The following is a 21,516-nucleotide window of genomic DNA, read 5'->3' on the forward strand; positions in this document are numbered from 1 at the left end:
AATAATATTAAAATCATAACTTAATGAAGCCATTCACTGTCAATCAAAGTTCTCTTGCACACCAATCATTAAAACACTATTTACAACAACAAAAAACAGCATATAAACACACCATTCACACAATATCTTATGGATCTAAATTAAGTTAATTTCAATACATTTTTTATATATTTTTTTTTCAAAAATATTCATATCTATCTCTTAAATTCGTATATAAATTAATTAAGTTGTTATAAATTAAGTTAAATAAAAATAAGTAGAAAAAAACAGTGAAAAACTAAATCTACAAATCAAAGGCCGAGTTTGTTTACTTTATTTCTTTATATATAAAATAATGGTAGGCAGAGTTTGTTATAGTCCGAGTTTGTTATAGTTAGAGTTTTGTTTTAGGTGTGTTATCCAGGAGTTTTTATTTTGGGTACCATAGTGTAAGAAATGACTTAATAAAAAAAATAATACTGGGGGTATTAGTGGTTTTTAAATAACTTAATCAATGTGGATAATACACTGATTTTGTCTTCCTGATAGCTTGAAGAGGTATTTTTCTATAGTTCTCCACTTACCTGTTTTCCCAAATATATATTATTTGGAAACTACAAATTCTTTTGGCAAATCAAGGGTCACAAGTCTAGAGCTATAAAATTGAAATAACTGAAAATCCACTCAAAATAAAAATAAGAAGATGTGGTATGATTGCCAATGAGACAACTATCCACCAAAGTTCAAATGAAAGTGGATGTAAGCAATTATAGGCAACCGTACGGCCTTCAAAAAATGAGAAAAACCCATACCGTATGGTCGGCTATAAATTAAGGCCCAGACATAAAAAAATAAGAAACAATTCAAATGAGAAAACTAACGGCCTAATTTATAACAAAACGATTTACGAAAAACAAATATGACAGACATAAACCAATGACAACCACTGAACTACAGGCTCCTGACTTTGGACAGGCACAAAAAGAATGTGGCGGGGTTAAACATGTTTGTGAGCGCTCAACCCTTCCCCTTACCTGAGACAGTGGTGTAACAGTACAACATAAGAACAAACTATAAAAATCAGTTGAAAAAGGCTTATCATCTAACCTTTAAACAAACTTATTAGTAAATGTTATCTTACCAATGTTGTAATTAGATCTTTGAATATAGCTTACATTGGCACAAATATCGATTTTGTCATCAGCAAATTAAAACATAACTAAATTTGTATTCTTTTCAAACGGGATGTATTAAGACACACCCACGTTCATTTTGATCTATAATTGTTAAAATGTACATTTTTAACTATTTATTGGATAGAAGAATACTTCTGTTACATAAATATGGGCTGTTTTTGACAATACAGTGCACATGTATCGGGTACTAGCATCATAAGTCATGCTAAATTACTGAAATCTTCGAAATTTTAGCATTTTGGTTAATTTTTAGACGGTTTCCGTCTGAAATGGAAGTGGCCGCATTTGTGTTCATTCTTAATATTTAAATGTAAGTTGTATTTGATGATAATACATAACATATATAAAGGTTGAGAATGAACACGGATGCGGCCACTTTGATTTTTGACAAAAACCATCTGAAAAGTGACATATTATGGCATATTTAAAAGATTTTTCATATTTAAGCTTGAATTTGAGCTTCAATAATGACTAAATCAGTTCAAATCTTTCACATAAACTAATTGAATCGACTAAAGTAGACACTTAAGTGTTTAAAAAGTGTCCAAAATCTTTCATCAGATGAACCTGAATTTTGAGGCCAAAATCGGCCCTTACCGGACCTACTCCTTTATTTGTTCAGTGAGTGTTCACTGGTGTTAATATGTCTTTTGGTTGAGTTAAGCCATTTCAATTGATATTTTATCGTGTGTCTTTCTATGTTGTGATGTTGCACTATTGTTTCAGATAATGGTGAAGGTTTGGTACCATTAAAACGTTTAAACCCGCTGCAATTGTTTGCACCTGTCCTAAGTCAGGAATCTGATGTTCAGTAGTTGTCGTTTGTTGATGTGGTTCATAAGTGTTTCTCGTTTCTCGTTTTTTATATAGATTAGACCGTTGGTTTTCCCGTTTAAATGGTTTTACACTAGTAATTTTCGGGGCCCTTTATAGCTTGCTGTTCGGTGTGAGCCAAAGCTCCGTGTTGAAGACCGTACTTTTACCTATAATGGTTTACTTTTTATAAATTTTGACTTGGGTGGAGAGTTGTCTCATTGGCACTCATACCACATCTTCTTATATCTATTAACTCATCATATGGATACAAATAGAAATACATCTAACAAAAACAAAGAGTGGACGTGGACAGGTACTTATATATCCACACAATTAAAAGACACTTAGCACAGGTCTGAGAGTACTCCCAGTTACTGACAGCTAGTTCTAAGCCAATAACAACTAATAAAAAAAAAATCATGTATCTAAGACTAAAATATCAATCAGTACACATCCAACATCCGATGGATTTAATGCCAAACTATAGGTATCGACATATTGTATTACCGTGAAAGTACATACGTGTAATATTTAGTATGATTTTAATTTACTGATAACAAAATCCATATTTATACCAATAAAAACAATATCCAAAGATTTATTTACCGTGTTGAATAGGTAACCTTTTAGAATAAGTTTACTTAAAGGATTGATAAGTTTACCCGGACCGTATCTAAATTTCTGGGCTCGGTTTACAACATCACCGTAAAATTTAGATTGTGCTATTCTGTTTGAAATATGTTTTCTACAGGTACAGCCAAACTTGCAGACCAAATCTTTGTATCTATGGAAGAATTTAGTAAAGGTTTTAAAAGTAATTTGTGGTAATGAAATCCTTGACTTAATCATTTACTAGTTATACATAGATTATGCTCATTGAAATCAAAAACGTCACTACAGACATGAGCATAGCGAATAAGTTGGGATATATAAACATCGTAAGACAGTGCCAAAGGAACATCACCTTCCAAAAAAGGAAAATTAACAATAGGGAAAGAAAAATCATCCCTTTTGTCGTAAATTTTTGTGTAGAGTTTTCTGGTTTCATACTGAAATATCTAAATCTAGGAAAGGACAGTTATTGCAGTTAATATTAGATTTATTTAAAGTAAGTTCCTTTGGGCAAATTTCAGCAGTATATTTAGTGCATTCTTGATTATTTAACGAAAAAATATCATCAAGATAACGGTAAGTGTTGTTGAATTTATCAATTAAATGGAATTTAGACGGTTCTTTACTGAGTTTGGCCATAAATTGTGATTCATAACAGTAAAGGAACAAGTTTCCTATCAAATGGGTACAATTGGTGCCCATAGGAATACCTACAACCTGTCGATAAACTTTATTGCCAAAACGTACATAAATGTTGTCAAGGAGAAAATTTAGTCACACCTCCAGTAAGTATATCTAGCATAATTACCTTTCTCATTAGAGAAAACGGCTTTATATGAGTTGAAGCAAATAAATTTGCAACCAGATTTATCAAACGACCATTTCATTAGATAGGCAAACTTTTGTTTGATAAGATTGCGTGGAACTGTAGTATAAAGGCCGGTTTATTCCCGATTGTCCCACTTTTTAAAATTTTAGAGTTCTGATTGTCCCACATGAAAAGTTCTGATTGTCCCAAATTATTTTATGAAGTAAAATGTTCTTAGATAAACAAGTTGCCTGTTGTTTTTTTTCTAAATAAACACGAATTAATTATTGCATGTTCAAACTATTATTTAATATTAATTTAATAAGAAGTAAAAATTATGATTTTTTTTAAATCATTAGTGGATTAATGCACTTTTGATTAAATCATATACTATTTCTAATTTATGAAATATATCTACAATGTTGCGTTTATTTATAAAACAAACATCAATACCGTAATTTTTTATAGAAATAATGCAATTGAAAAAAAAAGTATAAACTCATGAACACTCTACACTCTACATGCACACACTTGTAGATGGAGAGATGTTGCCACTAGTCATTGCAATTTTACTAGAGAAGCAACGTCAGATTCACCTGAACCCAACAACTTTCTTTATTGAAAACGAAGCTGCTGTCCAGAATTCTGCCATATCAGCCTTTCCAAGAATCACAAATAAAAGGATGTTTTTTTTCAAATATACCGGGTGTGTTTGCCGTAAAGTGCAATCACCAGGACGCGTCACCAACTATAAAAGGCAACCAGACTTCCATCAACTTATAACCGACCGTGCAAGGGCTGTATAGCCAGTCAAGGTCGTTAAAAACTTCCATTTGTTGTCAACTTATACGCAGGACAGCAGTTCTTCCGCTGGTACCACGTGCAGAAATAGAAGACGTCTAGTTCCATCCACTTAAAACCTTGAAATTTTGGACTCAACAGCAAATAACACTCAGTTTACGGACTATGTCACAACCTACTGGGTTGATAGCAGCAGGCAGCTATGGAACTATTACCAAACCTAAGAACCAAGGACGAAAAACCATCTCAACAAAAATTATACATGCTACTGAACTACCTAGAGAAGAGCAAGCAGCAAACGAAGTGACAATCAGTCAGTACCAAGACGGGGAGGGGGGTACGACCATCAAAGAGATTAAAATACACACAAATCAATCAATGCTTACAAGAACTAAAAGATCGTCTTTACGCCAGAACGGTGAAGTTACTGTGTTTCAGTATACTAACATTGCCTCTAATTTGTTACACTTGGACTAAATAAGTCGCTGTTATATGATATGATATGTTGTGATGTTTATGTTATGAATTATGCATGCTTTATTGTTGTGCTTATGTATTATGTGTGCTTTATTGTTGTTCCTTCTGCATTGTATGTGCTTTAAAGTATCTGCTCTTCATGTCATGTGTGTGCTTTTTGGAAAATAAGTTTAGCTGTTTATTATGTGTGCTATTCATATTTAGCTGTTTATTATGTGTGCTTAATTGTAACTCTTTAATAAACATTTATGTAGAATTGAGAAGTGCTTGGTATGTGTTATTTTATAACTTCGTATTATATTCATTTATACTTCAATTGTACCTACTATGTGTGCAAAATAAAATATGTAAATATTATTATTTGATCATGTTTATTTCATATTTTATAAGTTACAATGGTTAGTAATCTGTAATTAACTGCTACACACTATAAACACAAATTATTCATTATCAAAACAATTCCCGATTGTCCCACATTTAAACTTCCCAATTGTCCCAAAAACATATTCCCAGTTGTCCCACAAAATTTCATTACTATTTTACTTGTAATTTCAATCCGGAAGACACCGTATAAAGAGTGGAAAAGTCAAAACTGTCAACCAAATCAAAAAGACCATCAAAAGCACGTAATTTATCTAAAACATCCAAAGAATTTTTTACACTCCAAAAATGGTTAATTCCACTCTTTTCATATGTTTTATTACAAAAATTAATGATAAGTTCTTTGACATTAGTTAAGGAACTCGTTAAAAGCACTGAAAGATTAGTAGTAGAACACTTACTAGAGGCCAAGATGAAACAATATTTTACGGGTTTTTTGTGTAGTTTAGGTAACCAATACATAGTGGGGACCTTCAAATGTTCAGAGGAGGCCTTAAGCTGAGCTGTGGTAGTGACATGATTATTTCCTATATGACTTTCTGTGGAGCGTACGGCCTTGAATGTAGTTGAATGTATAATTTCATTCTTAAGGACTTCCGTGTAGTATTTACGTCATACCACTACCACATTGTTGGCTGCATTGTAGGCCAGTACAAACACAAAACGCTTTGATAGTACTTGAATTTTGTTTTTAATCCTAGAAATGAGCGTGTTACTTACTCTTTAATTTATTTCTAAATTATTTTCGAAATGTGATATGCGAATATCAACAATATTCAGACATTTTAATATTTTAATATTTAAATAGGAATCAAGTGACTTTTTGTCAGATTTCTCCCGTTTACACTTTTTTTTACAATAGGATGAAAGAGCATCTTTAATCACCTGACGACACTCTTCCTAATTTATTTTCGACAATGGACGATATTTTGGTCCTTTTTTCAGAAATTTTATAACCTCTTGGTCTTGAACGATGTTGAGGTCCCCTGTAATTACATGGCCATAGGGATCATATCTAAACTTTTGATGTTTCACAGTCTCATGTTGAAGGAGCATAATTTTCTATACTGACGTCTGATGTAACTGACGTATAATTAAAAATTAAACTTCTACTGGTTTTTTTTATACGAATAAGAAATTATAGGTGGCTCAATGTTATCAAAATATGGAGGTGTAAAGTTTTGAACGGTAGAGTCTTGAAAAATACTAGACAAATTAATAAAATCAAAACCTTGTTTGTGGTTGATAACATTTTCAATCCATTTGCACTAGCATTTCTCTTTCTGTTTATTTATCAGCCAAATAGAAGATGGACTTAAATATAAATTTACTAATGACCTTGGATCCTGTATGTATGCAGAAATGTCCTGACTGCTTTTCTGATTATAAATGAATCTTATGTTAAAAGTTTTAGGATCAGTATTACTACAGATTTCATATAAGTAAGGATAATCAATGATCCATGAAAATGAGGTTGTAATCAAATGAACTTAAACACTTTACAGTCATTCTAAACACCTGACCAAACATTTTCTTCCACAACTGATTTGTTGATGTCTAACCAAAAGTATCCTGTAATGGGTATTATAAGTGGTGCTATGACTAAATAAACAAGATTCTTGTTCTTTTATACTATAAAACCAAATTGGCATGATGACATATTACCCAACTTATTCTTACTCCTAATAAATAAAGTCTTACCACTCACTTCTAATGTCATTTAAATAGACTACTACTGACAAGAAAACCAATTTTCTGAATGGGTAAAATTTCATTATATGTACAATATATTAATATTAACGAAGTAAATAGCCTTAATTGCAACAGTATAAAGATTTTATATAAAGCAGCAATTAATATATTTGGCTGTTATCAAATCAAAAACCATTTGTATCATGATCAAAAATTTAACAGCTGTTTTAAATGTTTTAATTACATGAGACAATGTTATTCACAGTACATCTTGTTCAAAATAGAAATATATTTCTTACAAAATTAGTGGCTAACATTCTTTCTCTGTCAATAATTTGTAAACAAGATGTGTGCAAACTGTACCCAAACTCATAACTAGACATAGACAAAAAAATCCAAGTACAGTGGGTATAATAAAAATTCAAAGTAACTTCAAACAGAAAGTGACTGTCTAGCAGATCTGAAAAATCAATGGCATTCTTACAATTCTGCATTAGTAAGTTCCTGCCAAAATATCTAGCCACTCTTGATACAAAATCTGAGTACTAGTAATAAGTAGTCTGAGATTGCCTTGATGTTTGAGGAACTTTAGGCATGGTCCCCATTATGTCCCAATAAAAGGCTGTCAGATGCCAGAGCAGTTTCAGACTAAGTAATATGAAAGCAAAATAAATCCTCAGTGGGTATTATAAAAAGTCAAAGCACATTTTTAAACTGTACAATTAAGTGACTGCCTGGTGACTTCAGAGTAGAGTACAACCCAAATGGGGGAATGCAAGTCATATCATATAAAACAAGAATGTGTCCATAGAACACGAATGCCCCACTGGCACTATCATTTTCTATGTTCAGTGGACCGTGAAATTGGGATAAAAACTCTAATTTGGGATTAAAGAAAGATCATATCATAGGGAACATGTGCACTAAGTTTCAAGTTGATTAGACTTCAACTTCATCAAAAACTGCCTTGACCAAAAACTTTAACCTGGAGCGGGACAGACAGACGGATGAACGGACAAACGAATGGACGCACAGACCGAAAAACATAATGCCCCTAGGTGGAGCATAAAAAAAAAAAAAACAAACAAATAAAGGCACATTTGATCATATACATATATGCTTTATAAAATATATTTGTCTTAAAAAGCTTTATATATATAAAAATTAAATCATATCATATCATTTCAGTGATAGTTTCATTTTCCATTGAAGGGTAATTCTGGATTATCAGTATCCACTTGATGCCAATCTGGATATAACATAGGCAATTCTGCTGTTGCCTTGGTAACTACTGGTTTCAATAGTTCAAACAAATATTCAGAACCTCTTGATGAGAGATGAAGGCCATCATTTAGCATGTTTTCCCAGTCCTATAAATAGAATAGCAATTCTTCCTTTTATAATGTACATCAGTGAACGAAAAATCAATTCCAGTCATGCAACAATACAAGCTTCAAATGAATATGTATTTTTTGTTGTATATACTATAACGGGTAATCATACAAAATATCAATGTTCTATTAAAATTATTTCTAAATTATTCTTCAATCTTTTAAATCTCTTTGGCAAATTTCAAATAAAAGAAAAATATGTAAAAACATTTATTAGGCTTAGATCAGCATCTCAAAAAACTTACAGGTCTACACAACATAAACTATACACACAACACAAAAAAACAAATGACAGTCACAATACTCAAACATTAGTACAAAAACCTATCTTTCAAAAAACCTGCTATACACAAGGGAGAGAAAGTTCTGAATACAAAATATAATTAAAATAGAGCTGGGTGGGCGGGAATTTTAAGAATTATAAATTTAAGTCGATCGATGCGTCAACTTAAAAAAAAAAAATGACCTGTTCAGAGAAAACTGATTAAAAGAATGATCATATGAATATAGGGATTTTAAAGGAAAACTTTACTGAGTAGAAATTACAAGCAGGGCCAATTGAAATGGACCAGCTAGGTAAAATGTAAAATTCACTGAACCAATGAGAAATAAATGGAGAATGTGTCTATGGGCCACAGATGCCCCCCTTTGTAAATATGCATGAGTCAATGTACTAATTATTGAAATTTTCTTTGCTTTAAAAGTTAATGACATATATTTCTACATGTTGTTATTAGAAATTGCTTGCAGGTTTGAATGCTCTCATTGTTCAATAACATTCGGTTGAGGCAAACTAAAGTTAGAGAACGGAAACAACAGATTTAGCAATTTTTTCAATTTATGAAGGGCATAACTCAAGAACGGTAAAAGTGACGCCACCCAATTTCAAACTTGATCTGTGTTTTGTGGTTATAAGCATTGTGTATAAGTTTCATAACATTTGGTTGAGGCAAACTAAAGTTAGAAAACGGAAACGAAAATTTCAGCAATTTTTATGTCTATAAAGGGGCATAACTCATGAACGGTAAAAGTGATGCCACCCAATTTCGATCTTGTGGTAATAAGCATTGTGTATAAGTTTCATAACATTTGCTTGAGGCAAACTAAAGTTAGAAAACGGAAACGAATTTTCGGGACATACGCGACAGACGGGACGGATAAGGGTAAAACTTAATGCCCCCTCTACGCTATGGCAAGGGCATAAAAATGTACCACTCTAATCGTGCATGTGGATTAACTGAACCAGCACTAAGGAAAAGTAAATGTTAATAGTTATAGAAAACAAATAAAAGATAAATGAATTTTAATTATGCATATTTAGAATAAAAATTTTACCATAAACACACAACAAAAATTGTTAAACAATATGAAAACTTTATCTGCTGTGTGTTTGTCAGTTGTAGACATTTTAATAATAAAAGTCCAATCATATAACTGGGAAAAAAAACAAAGAAGAAATAATAAAGAGCTGTGCCATGAGCGCATGATACGCCCGTCGCTTTTTCAAAGAATAAAGTTCCATAACTCCTCAATGTCATATCAGAAATTTATAAAAAAACTAAAGGGAGGTTATTCTAATAGATATAAACCAGTCACCAACGTTTCATGAAAACTACTCAAAGCACTTTTGAGTTATTGTCCGAAAATTGGAAAATTACCCCTTTTTTATGAATAAAATCCCATTACTCGGAAACATGAAATCTAAAATTCATAAAAATCAAAGGGGAGCTCGCACCAATAGATATAAACAATTCACCAAAGTTTTTTTGCAAATTGGTGAAAGTGTTTTTGAGTTATTGTCCGAAAACTGGAAAATCACCCTTTTTTAATGAATAAAACCCCATAATTTGGAGACGTAAAATCTAAAATTTATAAATAACGGATGGACTGACAGATGGACGGATACGGTATACCATTATACGTCCTGTAAATGGGCGTATAAAAATCAAAAGAGAGCTTTTTTAAATGAAACCTACATTCTTTAATATTTTAAGAAAACATGAGTTTTTGTAATACCTCCTCTAAGGCATGGATGGATGGATGAACAGATTACCGTAATTTATAACCATTTAAATATTAAAATAAGTCATTATGAACTTTAACACATGATGCAGTACAACATAAGGATAATTTACTTTTTCTTTCACCATTTCTGTGTACATATCTACTGAACAACATCCTGATTCCCTGGCAGCTTCCACACAAGCCTTTGCGTATTTGGCTGTTTCTGTATTACTCTTAGTGCACACCCTATCTATAATATAACCAATAAAAGCAATTTTTACAGTGAATCAAACAGGACATTTTGTCAAATCAAAACATATCTTTTATATTATCTTTGTATTAACTGTATGTTTCATTCTTAATTAGAAATACTGAAAACAAAATTCCAGTAGATAAACCAAAGAGAGTAATATCCTTGGTTAAGGGGTGTGCCTATTGATTGAAATGGGTGGTTAACAATTGGATCCATTAATAAAAAAATAAAAAGAACACTGAAATTTGAATTGGTATCTGTTTAAAACACTAAATATAGTTTTCATGGCATATAACAAACTAATGACCAATTTGATATCATCACTTAAAACAAATTTCAAATACAGTATCTTATATTCAATTTTCCACAAAAGATTCACAAAAAGCATGTTTAAAGAAAATCTAAATTTTACACTGCTTAAATGTGTTTGCTGCATTATGAATCATTATACCTTTGTTTTACTTGTACAAATTATAGAATGACCCATCAAGGGTCAAAGGTACATGAACTGGTTTACATTTTTTCAACCTTACTTAAACACACATCTTTACAGATCTTAGTTTCTATAAAATATATATAGTGACTAAAGAATATATCACACAGTTCATTCAATATTAATTGTAATCTCCAGAAAAAAAGAAAAATACATAAAAATATACTGTTAATCAGTTAATTAATTTGGCCATGAAGATAATTCTTTTTATGTATGGGAATTGAACATTGAACTGAAAATTGGTAATCCCTCTGTAGAGTAATATAGTAATGATATACTGACATAAGAGGTCTATAAATACAGTAGCTCCAAATAGAAATTTTTGTTATTTGAAGCACTATTAATTATGTGAATCATTCACTACCCAAAAAGGGGAAGAAAAAATTCAAGCAGTAGGTGTCTGACAGATCCAGAAAACACTTGATCATTACAACTCATCAATGGTAAGCTTCTGACTAAATATGAAGTCCTTCTATTCAGCAGTACTTGAGAAAAGTGTGACAAAAAAATTCAAAGTACATTCAACATACTGAAATTTTAAAGTATCGGCAAACAGGAAGTCGGTGTCTGACAAAAACCTCAAATGCTCACATGTTACAACTCATCAATGTGAAGCTGCTAACCAAAACAAGTACAAAGTCTTCCTGTTCAGTTTTACTTGAGAAAAAAATGACAAAAAAAATTAAAGTTCATTCAACATATTGAAAAATTCAAAGTATCAGCAAACAGATCCAAAAAAATGCTTACATGTTACAACCTTCACTGCCAAGCTGCAGTCTTTTTGTTTATTAGTACTTGAGAAAAGTGTGATGTAAAATTTTAAGTTCACTTAATACACGGTATAGGCAAACAGGAAGTAGATGTTCAACAGATCTGAAAAGTGCTCTCCCCTTACAACTCATCAGTGCTTAGGTGCAGAGTGCAGACCAAATATAAAGTCAATCTGTTAAGAAAAATTGTGATGGAATTATTAGTTGGATGAACAGATGGACGGAGGATGGAGGGGTTTTAAAATTGGCAGTGCCAACATTATTAAAGTTATATGAAATGGGTTTCTTGTAATTTTAATGTTATCAAAATTATTGAACCAATGCATGCATATATACTAAACTAAGTCCTGCATGCACTTGTTTTAATATTTATTATGAATCTATAACGTATTATCGACAAATAATATTTCATTCAGTGATTGTTGAGCACAAGCTTATTAACTTTTGAGTGTGTTGCCGAAGTTTACCTGATCGTGACATTGATAAACAATCATCACAGAGCATGTGCAGCTCGTGAAAAATAAGTATTAGTGATACAGCCATAATATTATTTTTTTTAAATTTCCATGCCTTCCCATTTGTTAATTTAACTTTTCCTCAACAATTGTTAAATGATTTGTTGTATTAAATGTGTTCTTTAAGAATCAGTTATTGCTGTTAAACTTCCAGTGCATGTGTTTACATTCTTTCATCACGGTTTTCCCCTCGCACTTGCACTGTGCATTGGCCGAAGTTCTTACGAGAGGTCTAGTGGTAAAGGTCACTAAAGGTGAATTAGTGTACGGGAAGACAATAATTCAATAGCAGTACATTTATGAAGATTTTGATAATGTAAGGGATTTTCTTTTACAAGAAAGATCATGTATACACTTGTTTTATATTAAAATTTAGCCATTCAAGAAAATAAAACAAAAGTTTCATATGACTTTAAAGAATGTTTATATTTGGTCTCAGAGCAGAAAATTGTGCTATCCTGTAAAATGGAAATCTTTTAAATATGTGTTGTTTTATTTCTGGAAACTTCTCCCTTGAAAATGGGGATGTAATGCCAGACAAATGCATATGAGTGTTATATCCACTTAGCCATAATTGTAAACCACACATGAAATCAAATCTTATCAGTGAAGACCTTCAAGAGCAAGCATCAGGATAATGAACATCAATAAATTTGATAGTATGTATGTCATGTATGTTCAAAATTTCAAAAGAATAATATCACAAATTTCAAGCTATTCTACACCCTATTTGCCTTAACCTATTACCTTGTGAACTCAACATGGAAAAGGATCATCTTTTCTTTTTGAAATAGATTCCTTCCAACTTTAGTTAACATTTCATTTTTGGCTCACAAAACAATATCTGTTAGGTTTGTTTTGACTTTCATATATTTGTTATTTCCTATTAATGTTTATGAGAAAGTTTCCTATATGTTTTACTCATTTTGCCAATTATCTCTTTTTAAATTGACACTGAGTATGCTCAATTTAAAAGTTGAAATCTATTGTTACTTAGTTTCAATAATCAGGAAATGTTATTTAATTGTGAAAATGTTTAATACCTTAAAATGTTCCTAAACACACATTTGATCCTGAGAGAGAAATGAAAGGTTATGGGTATGTAACAACTGGAGGTATTAAAAGGAGGAATTGAGATGTAAAATATACCCATTGGTAAAAGTTCAGACTTAATTTATTTGTACATAGACAAACTACTATTAGTTCTGTATGAAACCAATGACATATTTACCAGGGATTCTTACCATTTATTTGACAGTCTTTTTCCCAAGCTGAAATGTTACTGGCTGGTGGTCCTATAATAACAACTTTTTCTCTAGGCACACCATGGGACTGTAAAAAGTATGATAATTTAGTTTTGTTTCTCTGGACTGAAAATGAGAATGAATACTGCACCTTCAAAAACATGAGAGGAGCATTAAACAAGTTGTTGTCAACAAATTATGAGAATGATACAAAAATAAGGAGATGTGGTATGATTTCCAATGAGACAACTATTCACTGTAGTTCAAATGAAATGGAGATATGCAATTATAGGCAACCCTAAAGTTTAATTTTTTTGGGGGGTTCCAGTTTTTATACGGCCGCCAAAAATTTTGGTGGTCGTATATTGGTATCACGTCGTCGTCGTCCGAAGACACTTGGTTTCCGGACAATAACTTTAGTATTAGTAAATAGAAATCTATGAAATTTAAACACAAGATTTATAACTACAAAAGGAAGGTTGGGATTGATTTTAGGGGGTTATGGTCCTAACAGTTTAGGAATTAGGGGCCAAAAAAGGAGCCCAAATAAGCATTTTTCTAGTTTTCAGACAATAATTTGTGGAATGATGTATGGATCTCTCTGAAATTGTACAACAAGTTTCCATACCACAAAGGGATGGTTAGGATTGGTTTTGGGGGGTAATGGCTCAAACCGTTTAGGAATTAGGGGGCAAAAAAGGGGGGAAAAACAAGGGTTTCCTTGTTAATGGACAATCACTTTTAAGTAAAATGTTAAATTTGGATTACCTCCCTTACACTGCTTTAAAATTATGTATAAAGAAATTTTGTATTGTCTTGAGGTGATTTGTTGTCAATTTATTTTTAAAAATGCTGAATAAAGATATATTATTTTTAGACATGATTATGTATGTCATTTTCTGGGGGGGGGGGGGGGGCAATTAGCAACAGCATAGTGAATTGCACAAAAGCAAAAAATTGAATATAAATTCAAATCATATAACCAATTCAAAACAGTTATTCTGTGTCAGAAACCTATTATGTGTCAAACATTTAATTTCAATCCAAATTCAGACCTGTATCAAGCACGAATATTGTGTTCATTTTTGCCCCAACTGCTCAGGGTTGGACCTCTGCAGTAGTATCCAGCTGCACTCGGCGAAGCAATTTATTATATATGGAGACAAAATTATATTTTTATTTATTATTTTTGTTACTGTATATCGATTCATATTTGTTTTTCCTTTCTTGTTTTGGACATTAATCAGGCTATTGGTTCTCTCATGTGAATTGTTTTACATTTTGTTATTGAGAGGGCTTTTATAGTTTGCTCTGCAGTATAGGTTTTGCTCATTGTTGAAGGCTGTACGGTGTCCTACAGTTGCTAAAATCTAAGTCATTTTGTCTCTGGCGGATAGTTGTCTCATTGGCAATCATGCCATATTTCTGTATTTGATATATGTACTTGATTTTGTGGTTTTGACAAATTCTGCATAAGTATATACATGTAGTAAACTTGTCTTTTGGTGAACACTGAAATTTGTGGTTCACCTATACCTATGAAGTCCACAATTATTGGGACCATAAGAATAATAACTGATTACACAGTACATCAGGAAAGATAATGTTACCTTACATTATTTCCTATTATACTATTTATACTATCTATATAAACATAACATATATGTAGGACTCAAATCTATGGTGGGTTCCAAATCTATGGCAGATTCCCAATCTATGGTAAATATGGCAAAAACAAATGAAATTGGTAAAATATTCATCATATCTTCTTTAATATTAAGGCAAAACTTTTCAAAAGAATTTGAAAATAGAAAATATAGGTCTTTGATGACTTTTTATAAACACAAATGAGACAAGAATTCTACAAATTTTAAATTACATTGTAATGATAATTTTTAACATCTGAGCTCACAAAAATTGAAAATTAAAGTTCCAATGTAATTAAAACATATTTTAAAATAAAAAAATACACGATCATAATTATCCCTCAAGAGTAAATTACTTGTATTTTCTCAACTATTTCCAGTAGGTTCTGTTTAAATTCATCCAAAGGAACATGCTGCTGTTTGTTGGTGGGAAGATTAGAGTCATTAGCACCCAAAAATACAGTAACCATGGAAATGTTTTTAGCATCAAACTCGCTTAAGATAGATGGAATCATTTTATTGCACCACCTTGTGTTGTATCCAGAAAATCCTCTGTTAATAACATCACATTTCCTAAAAAAAACAATAACAATCATTAAAGACACAAATATAACTAATAAAGAGATGATAACTGAATTGTATTTTCAGCTTTAGGATATTCACTCTATGATTCTAACTTTATAATAATGTAAGTTTACATAAAAACATGTGTTGGAGCTAAGAAAATTTATTCTAAAACCTACAGGTATGTATATGTCCAGTAAGGTTGAAAATGAAACATATCATTTTTATCTCCCTTTAATGCAATACTAGCAAAATTTCTTTTTCCATGTTTTTGTTGGAGTCTAGTACATTTGTATTGCATAAATGGAATTATTTTTGCACATAAATGTGTCAGACAAGAAAATTGTCAGCTGAAAATTTCTAATCATAATGTGAAAGGTTTAACATCACATATTTTAGGCTTTATGTAACCTTAAAACAGATCAAATTTGACATTAAAATAGCCATAGTTATAATTAATTTTAATTTTTATTTCATAAATTGTAGTTTATTGTTTATTGGATTTGGATTTATAGTGACTCCTTCTTCACATATCATTAGTTACATTCTGTACATCGTCAGGCGTGTAGCCACGTTTACGTCAAAACACCTGGACGTACACATGAATTTTGGAGAAAAAATATTTTAATCTAAATAGATTAAAACATCTGGCTAAAAGCACATGAGCCTTGTAGTTCTTTCTCCACTGACTGTAATTGAAAATAACAGTCGGAAGAAATTTACTTTTTAATCAAATGGTATCATATTATTTATTTGTTCGTTTTCTGTCAAAATCTGAATCTACTGTGAATTATCCTCCCTTTCCTATAGTTTAAAGCAATTCATTATCTGCTGAGATACGATATGCAGTTTTGTCGAGCCTGCGAGACATTCTGTAATCGGCGTTGGCGTTGTCAATATTTATGTTCAGCCTGTGGTTAAATTTTTTTTTAAAACATCAATAAATTTGTAAAACCTTTATGAAATTTTACAGAATATAGGCAGAAACTTTTTTATGACCAAAAGAGTATCCAGAGCATGATTATGAAAATTTACTTTTAATTTTTCCGCATTTTACTGAAAAGAACATTGTTTCTATTAGTTAACAAGTAGACACCGTTTGTTACGCATCAATTACTTTGTCAAAACTTCAATGAATTTTATGTAAAAATGTTAACACCACTTGTACAAATTTTTTTTGCACCAGATGCGCATTTTGACAATTAATGTCTCATCTGTAATGCTCGAGGCCGAAATATTTGAAAATCCAAAACCTAATAAAAACATTGCAAGAGCTGATCAAAATAAAACGTACCTAAAGTATAGCCAATTCTGAACAAAGAATCAGAGCTTTGCATGGGGGAGATATATTCCTTTATTTTCAAATGATTTCAAGACTTTTATAACAGTCAGCAAATTTCAGTCTAAAAATTAGATTTTTTTTAATTTTTCAGTATTTTACTATTTTTTTGGGGCAATTAACAGAAGGTCTTAGATTAAATATTTTTCACCTGCTACATTTGTAAACTTTCATAGATTGTTATGAAACTTGAGCAGAAGCTTATCTTCCAAGATCAAGAAAAAACTTTTAAAGAAAAGTTTGATTTCTTTTAAATCCTGTATTTGACTGATAAATGGATTCACTTTTTATAGTTTAACCGACAGCAGCAATCCCAGGGGAGACACAGGATTCCACAGAACCCTTTGAATATGTTCATATCACACCTGACCATCTATGAAAATTTATTATTGCATGTACTTGTCCATTAATGAAATTTGCGCATAAAAGGGGAGAAAACTAGATTAAGTCATAATAATCAAAAGAACGACACCATTGAAAATGTAGACTTGCTTTTTTTATATTTCGAAAGGTTTGGATCTTTGGTTGATTGATTGTTTTACCCAACATCTCCTTTTAAAACATATTTCATAGTAACAACTATTGGCCATTAGATTCCAAATCAACACACTGAATAAATTATACATGAAAAAAATCAAGAAATTAGACTTTAAAGTATGTTGCTATTGATGAGTTTTAATGACAGAAATAGTATCTCTCTCTCAATAAATCCTTAGCTTCCGTCGGACCACTGCTGGGAGGTTCCTGGCCCTGTACCCGCTGGGGACCCTCAAACCCCTCGCCGAGGTTCGGGCATACACTTAAAAATGGCTTAGCTACGCCACTGATCGTTGATGCAGAACTTTAAACAGAATGTTAATAAAATCTGAAGATAGCAACAGATTGGATGTGAATAATAAATATAACAGTTTTATATGTTTTCAAAAACTATGCTATTAACCAGCTTCTTCACAGAAAGGCTTGATGATGACATTCTACTAATAAAGCATCAACTCTGATGTAAAAATAAAGATGGAATCAGTTTTTGACAAATATGGAGCGGAAACTTTTTTCCATTCTGTAGCATCGAAAATACAGCAAACAACTTTCCATTGAACTGAGTTTTCAAGACTTTTGTGAATTTATCCTTCTTTGGTCTTTTTCCAACTATGATTTTTTTTATTTTTTTGTCTGTACTTCTGTTGCCATGGTAATGATAGGATTATAACCTTCTAGAACTTCACTGACCTTTGTAGGAAATTGGCAAGTAAACTACCCCAGCAGCCATCTGCAGAAAAACTATACTGAAATATAATTAAAAAACTTTTAAATATAATATATTTAGCAATGAAGCATTGTTTGACACTATTTGTCTATCATTTATTAATAGGAATATATACAGTATCGAGGATATGGTCACATGGCATGGTAGTTAAGCATGAGGACAGGTTTTGATTTAGATTGTATTAATCTTGTACAATTGGAATTTCTAGGTTTTATTAAAAAAAAATCTAGATAGCTCCAGATTGTAAATCAGATCTATAGTTATCTATGGAAATTATTAGTTTTTAAGCCATTTTTTTATAAATCAGCAACCCCCAATCTGGGATTAAGATCTATTATTCATCAGTGTGAAGTAACCTTGGAGCAGCCTGATGTAAGCTATCGGTAGCCACCTCGCAATGGTTCTCAACAGTGCACAGCTAGTCATTTAACAAAAACCAACAACAAAAAATAACCATATTGTCGAATTTTTAGACTTACCAGTATAAGTTCAAATTTGCTATATTCAAACAGGGGCCTCGTTGGCCGAGTGGTCTTAGTAGTCCAATTACTGTTTCACTAGCCTGTCAACACTGAGTTTGTGAGTATGAAATCTTGCACACAGCAGGTGCTTGTCTCCAATCTTAATTGACTAGAATTGTCAGTTTTCCTACCGAAGGTATGTTGTTCTCCCTGGGCACTCCGGCTCCCTCCACCAATAAAAACTGACTGCAACAAAATAGCACAATAGTGCTGAAAGTGGCATTAATTACCAATCAATCAATCAATCATTCTATATTTAAAATTCCTCAGATTTGAAAATGTCAATGTATTTATTGTATTTTTACAACACATAGTAAGTACGTGTATCACTTCTGACTTCTTATTTTTATAACAAAATATAACTTGTTAAACTGAAAAGCAACAAGAAAATCTGGATGAGATATACAGATTTCTTCTCTTTATAGTTATCATAATACAGCGTAGTTAGACTCACCTGGGTACTAGAACTTCCTATAAGAATCATCTTTGGCCATACATTCTTCAGGTGAGACATTTTTTTTCTACTCATTTCTTAGAAATCTCTATAAAGGGATACCCACACAGTCAAGACAGTGTACAGGAAATACAGGCCTTGAGGTTCAGGATTTTTTTTATCTGGTCCTTGATTGTATCTACATGTGAAAGTTTTATGTATAAATACTGTAGGTAGTGTGGAAGATAAACCTCCAGAGTACAAACATGAAAAGATTGGAAGTCCATAACAAAGACATGGAAATGAAAGCTGATACACTGCTCAGAAATATCAGTTATGCAAGGGGCAAAATATTATCTAAGAACAATGCTTAACCATTCAACATCAATTAGAGGAGTACTTGAACAATGATGACATATACAAATATGGCAAGTCTAGATTTGGAAAGGCATTGAACATTCTAGTTGACATGTACAAGATCTCAATGGAACATGTGGGTACAAGAATTAAGCTCGCTTAATAAAATAGAACATATACTGTGGATTCATTTATTTTCGTGGGTATCAATTTTCGTGGATTGAGGAACTCTTGCATTTTCGTGGATATTTGATTTCGTGGTTTTGCCAATCTCTACATACAAAGCCAAATTAACATTGGTAATTCGTTGAACATTTGAATTCGTGGTTCACCTGTACCCACGAAACCCACGAAAATTGGTATCCAACGAATAATAATGAATCCACAGTAATTCTGGTACAGATTTTATTTTGTTGAGAGTTCAATGTACTTGTGTGTTTGTTATCTTGTATACCATTTTTTAAATACAGATAACAGATATAAGAAGATGTGGTATGAGTGCCAATGAGACAACTCTCCATCCAAGTCACAATTTATAAAAGTAAACCATTATACATGTAGGTCAAAGTACGGTCTTCAACATGGAGCCTTGGCTCACACCGCACAGCAAGCTATAAAGGGCCCCAAAAATTACTAGTGTAAAACCTTTCAAACGGGAAAAACAACGGTCTAATCTATATGAAAAACGAGAAACGAGAAACACTTATGAACCACATCAACAAATGACAACCACTGAACATCAGGTTCCTGACTTAGGAAGATGCAAACAATTGCACTGAGTTTAAACGTTTTAATAGTACCAAACCTTCACCCTTATCTGAAACAATAGTATAACATCACAACATAGAAAGACACACTATAAAATATCAATTGAAATGGCTTAACTCAATCAAAAGACATATTAACACAAGTGAACATACACTGAAGCCCTTTTTCTGTAGTACTGATTTTAACGTTTTATAGGACCTTAAACTGAACACGATATATCGAATGGTTGAGATTTAAAAAAAAATAGTTTAACCCTGTCATATGTTCATATGCATGACACAAATCAGTAACCTTGTCATTGGTTGTCTTTTGACACATTTCTTTATAAAAAAATAATTTTCTGAGTTACCTCCCCTGATATAAGTTTTAAATTTAAATTTTTAATTAATTCCTGGATCAAATTTGCTTATTTCAGTAAATATTCAGACCAATAATTTTAAGCTATTCACAATAAAAAATTAATTTAGATCCCGATCTACCTTAATATCCAGTGGCAAATATATCATGCATATGGAGCCTGATTTTTTTAAGTGGAATAATATTCATGTTCACCTCAGTTACTGGGATGGCTTATTTTTCTATATAGTTTGTTGTAAACATAAAATAAGAACAACTTCAAACTTGTGATGATCCTATCATATAGTGAATTGTCAGTAATTTGTCTAAAAGTGACTACATAAACTCAAAAAGGGGGGTGTCTAATTTGTAATGGGAGACAACTCTTAATTGTTTATCAATTATATATCTCATATTTTGTCTTTTCATCTTTAATAATGATCGTTTTGTTATCAATATTTGTATGTATACACGAGTCCTTTATTGGAATACACTATTAATATTACTTTTATGGTTTTATACAAACAAAAAATCCCGCCACAAATAGTATGAAATACGAGCACCTGCTTCAGTGCTTGTCGGTGACGTCATTTATAATAAATAATGACAGCGTTACGTGAAGTCAGTATGACTTTCTCTACTCAAATCCCCCACGTTGCTGTTTACCTGAGTCAATGAATCGCCGAAAAGAAGAAGCTTGGGCCATGTGCTGCTTGACATCCTACTTTTTGACATCACATCTGCATCTTCTTTGATCCGTTGTTGATGAATGTGGTGCTGCACAGGTGGAATTTTATCAAAGGAAAAATATTACAAAGTACATAACCCAATTTCAGATAATTCGCAGGGAAATTGT

General features: G+C 31.8%; 1 protein-coding gene across 2 annotated transcripts; it reads right to left on the bottom strand.

Moving 5' to 3' along the window:
* Positions 1–5,043: 5,043 nt before the first annotated feature.
* LOC127728331 (isoamyl acetate-hydrolyzing esterase 1 homolog) lies at positions 5,044–21,516 on the bottom strand. Of its 2 annotated transcripts, XM_052235679.1 has the most exons (7): positions 21,327–21,470; positions 19,221–19,398; positions 18,209–18,264; positions 15,435–15,651; positions 13,433–13,520; positions 10,289–10,407; positions 5,044–8,132 (listed from the first exon to the last, which is right to left on the bottom strand). In XM_052235679.1, the coding sequence occupies exons 2-7, from the start codon at positions 19,293–19,295 to the stop codon at positions 7,959–7,961; spliced, it is 729 nt and encodes a 242-aa protein (XP_052091639.1). In that variant the 5' UTR covers positions 19,296–19,398; positions 21,327–21,470; the 3' UTR covers positions 5,044–7,958. The 2 variants fall into 2 exon arrangements, with proteins under 2 accessions (XP_052091639.1, XP_052091640.1); XM_052235680.1 differs by lacking the exon at positions 19,221–19,398 and having other exon boundaries at positions 21,327–21,516.

This window comes from Mytilus californianus, unplaced genomic scaffold (genome assembly GCF_021869535.1).
Source record: "Mytilus californianus isolate M0D057914Y unplaced genomic scaffold, xbMytCali1.0.p SCAF_2, whole genome shotgun sequence".
Taxonomy (NCBI): Eukaryota; Metazoa; Mollusca; class Bivalvia; order Mytilida; family Mytilidae; genus Mytilus; species Mytilus californianus.

Bases quoted from the DNA above. Each gene is read 5' to 3' on its own strand.
- LOC127728331 (XM_052235679.1), bottom strand. From the start codon at position 19,295: ATGAGTAGAAAAAAAATGTCTCACCTGAAGAATGTATGGCCAAAGATG. The intron at 15,652-18,208 runs GTCAGTGAAGTT...TGTTTTTTTTAG, and splicing joins CTTGCCAATTTCCTACAAAG to GAAATGTGATGTTATTAACA. The intron at 10,408-13,432 runs GTAAGAATCCCT...GTTATATTATAG, and splicing joins AAAAGACTGTCAAATAAATG to ATAGGGTGTGCACTAAGAGT.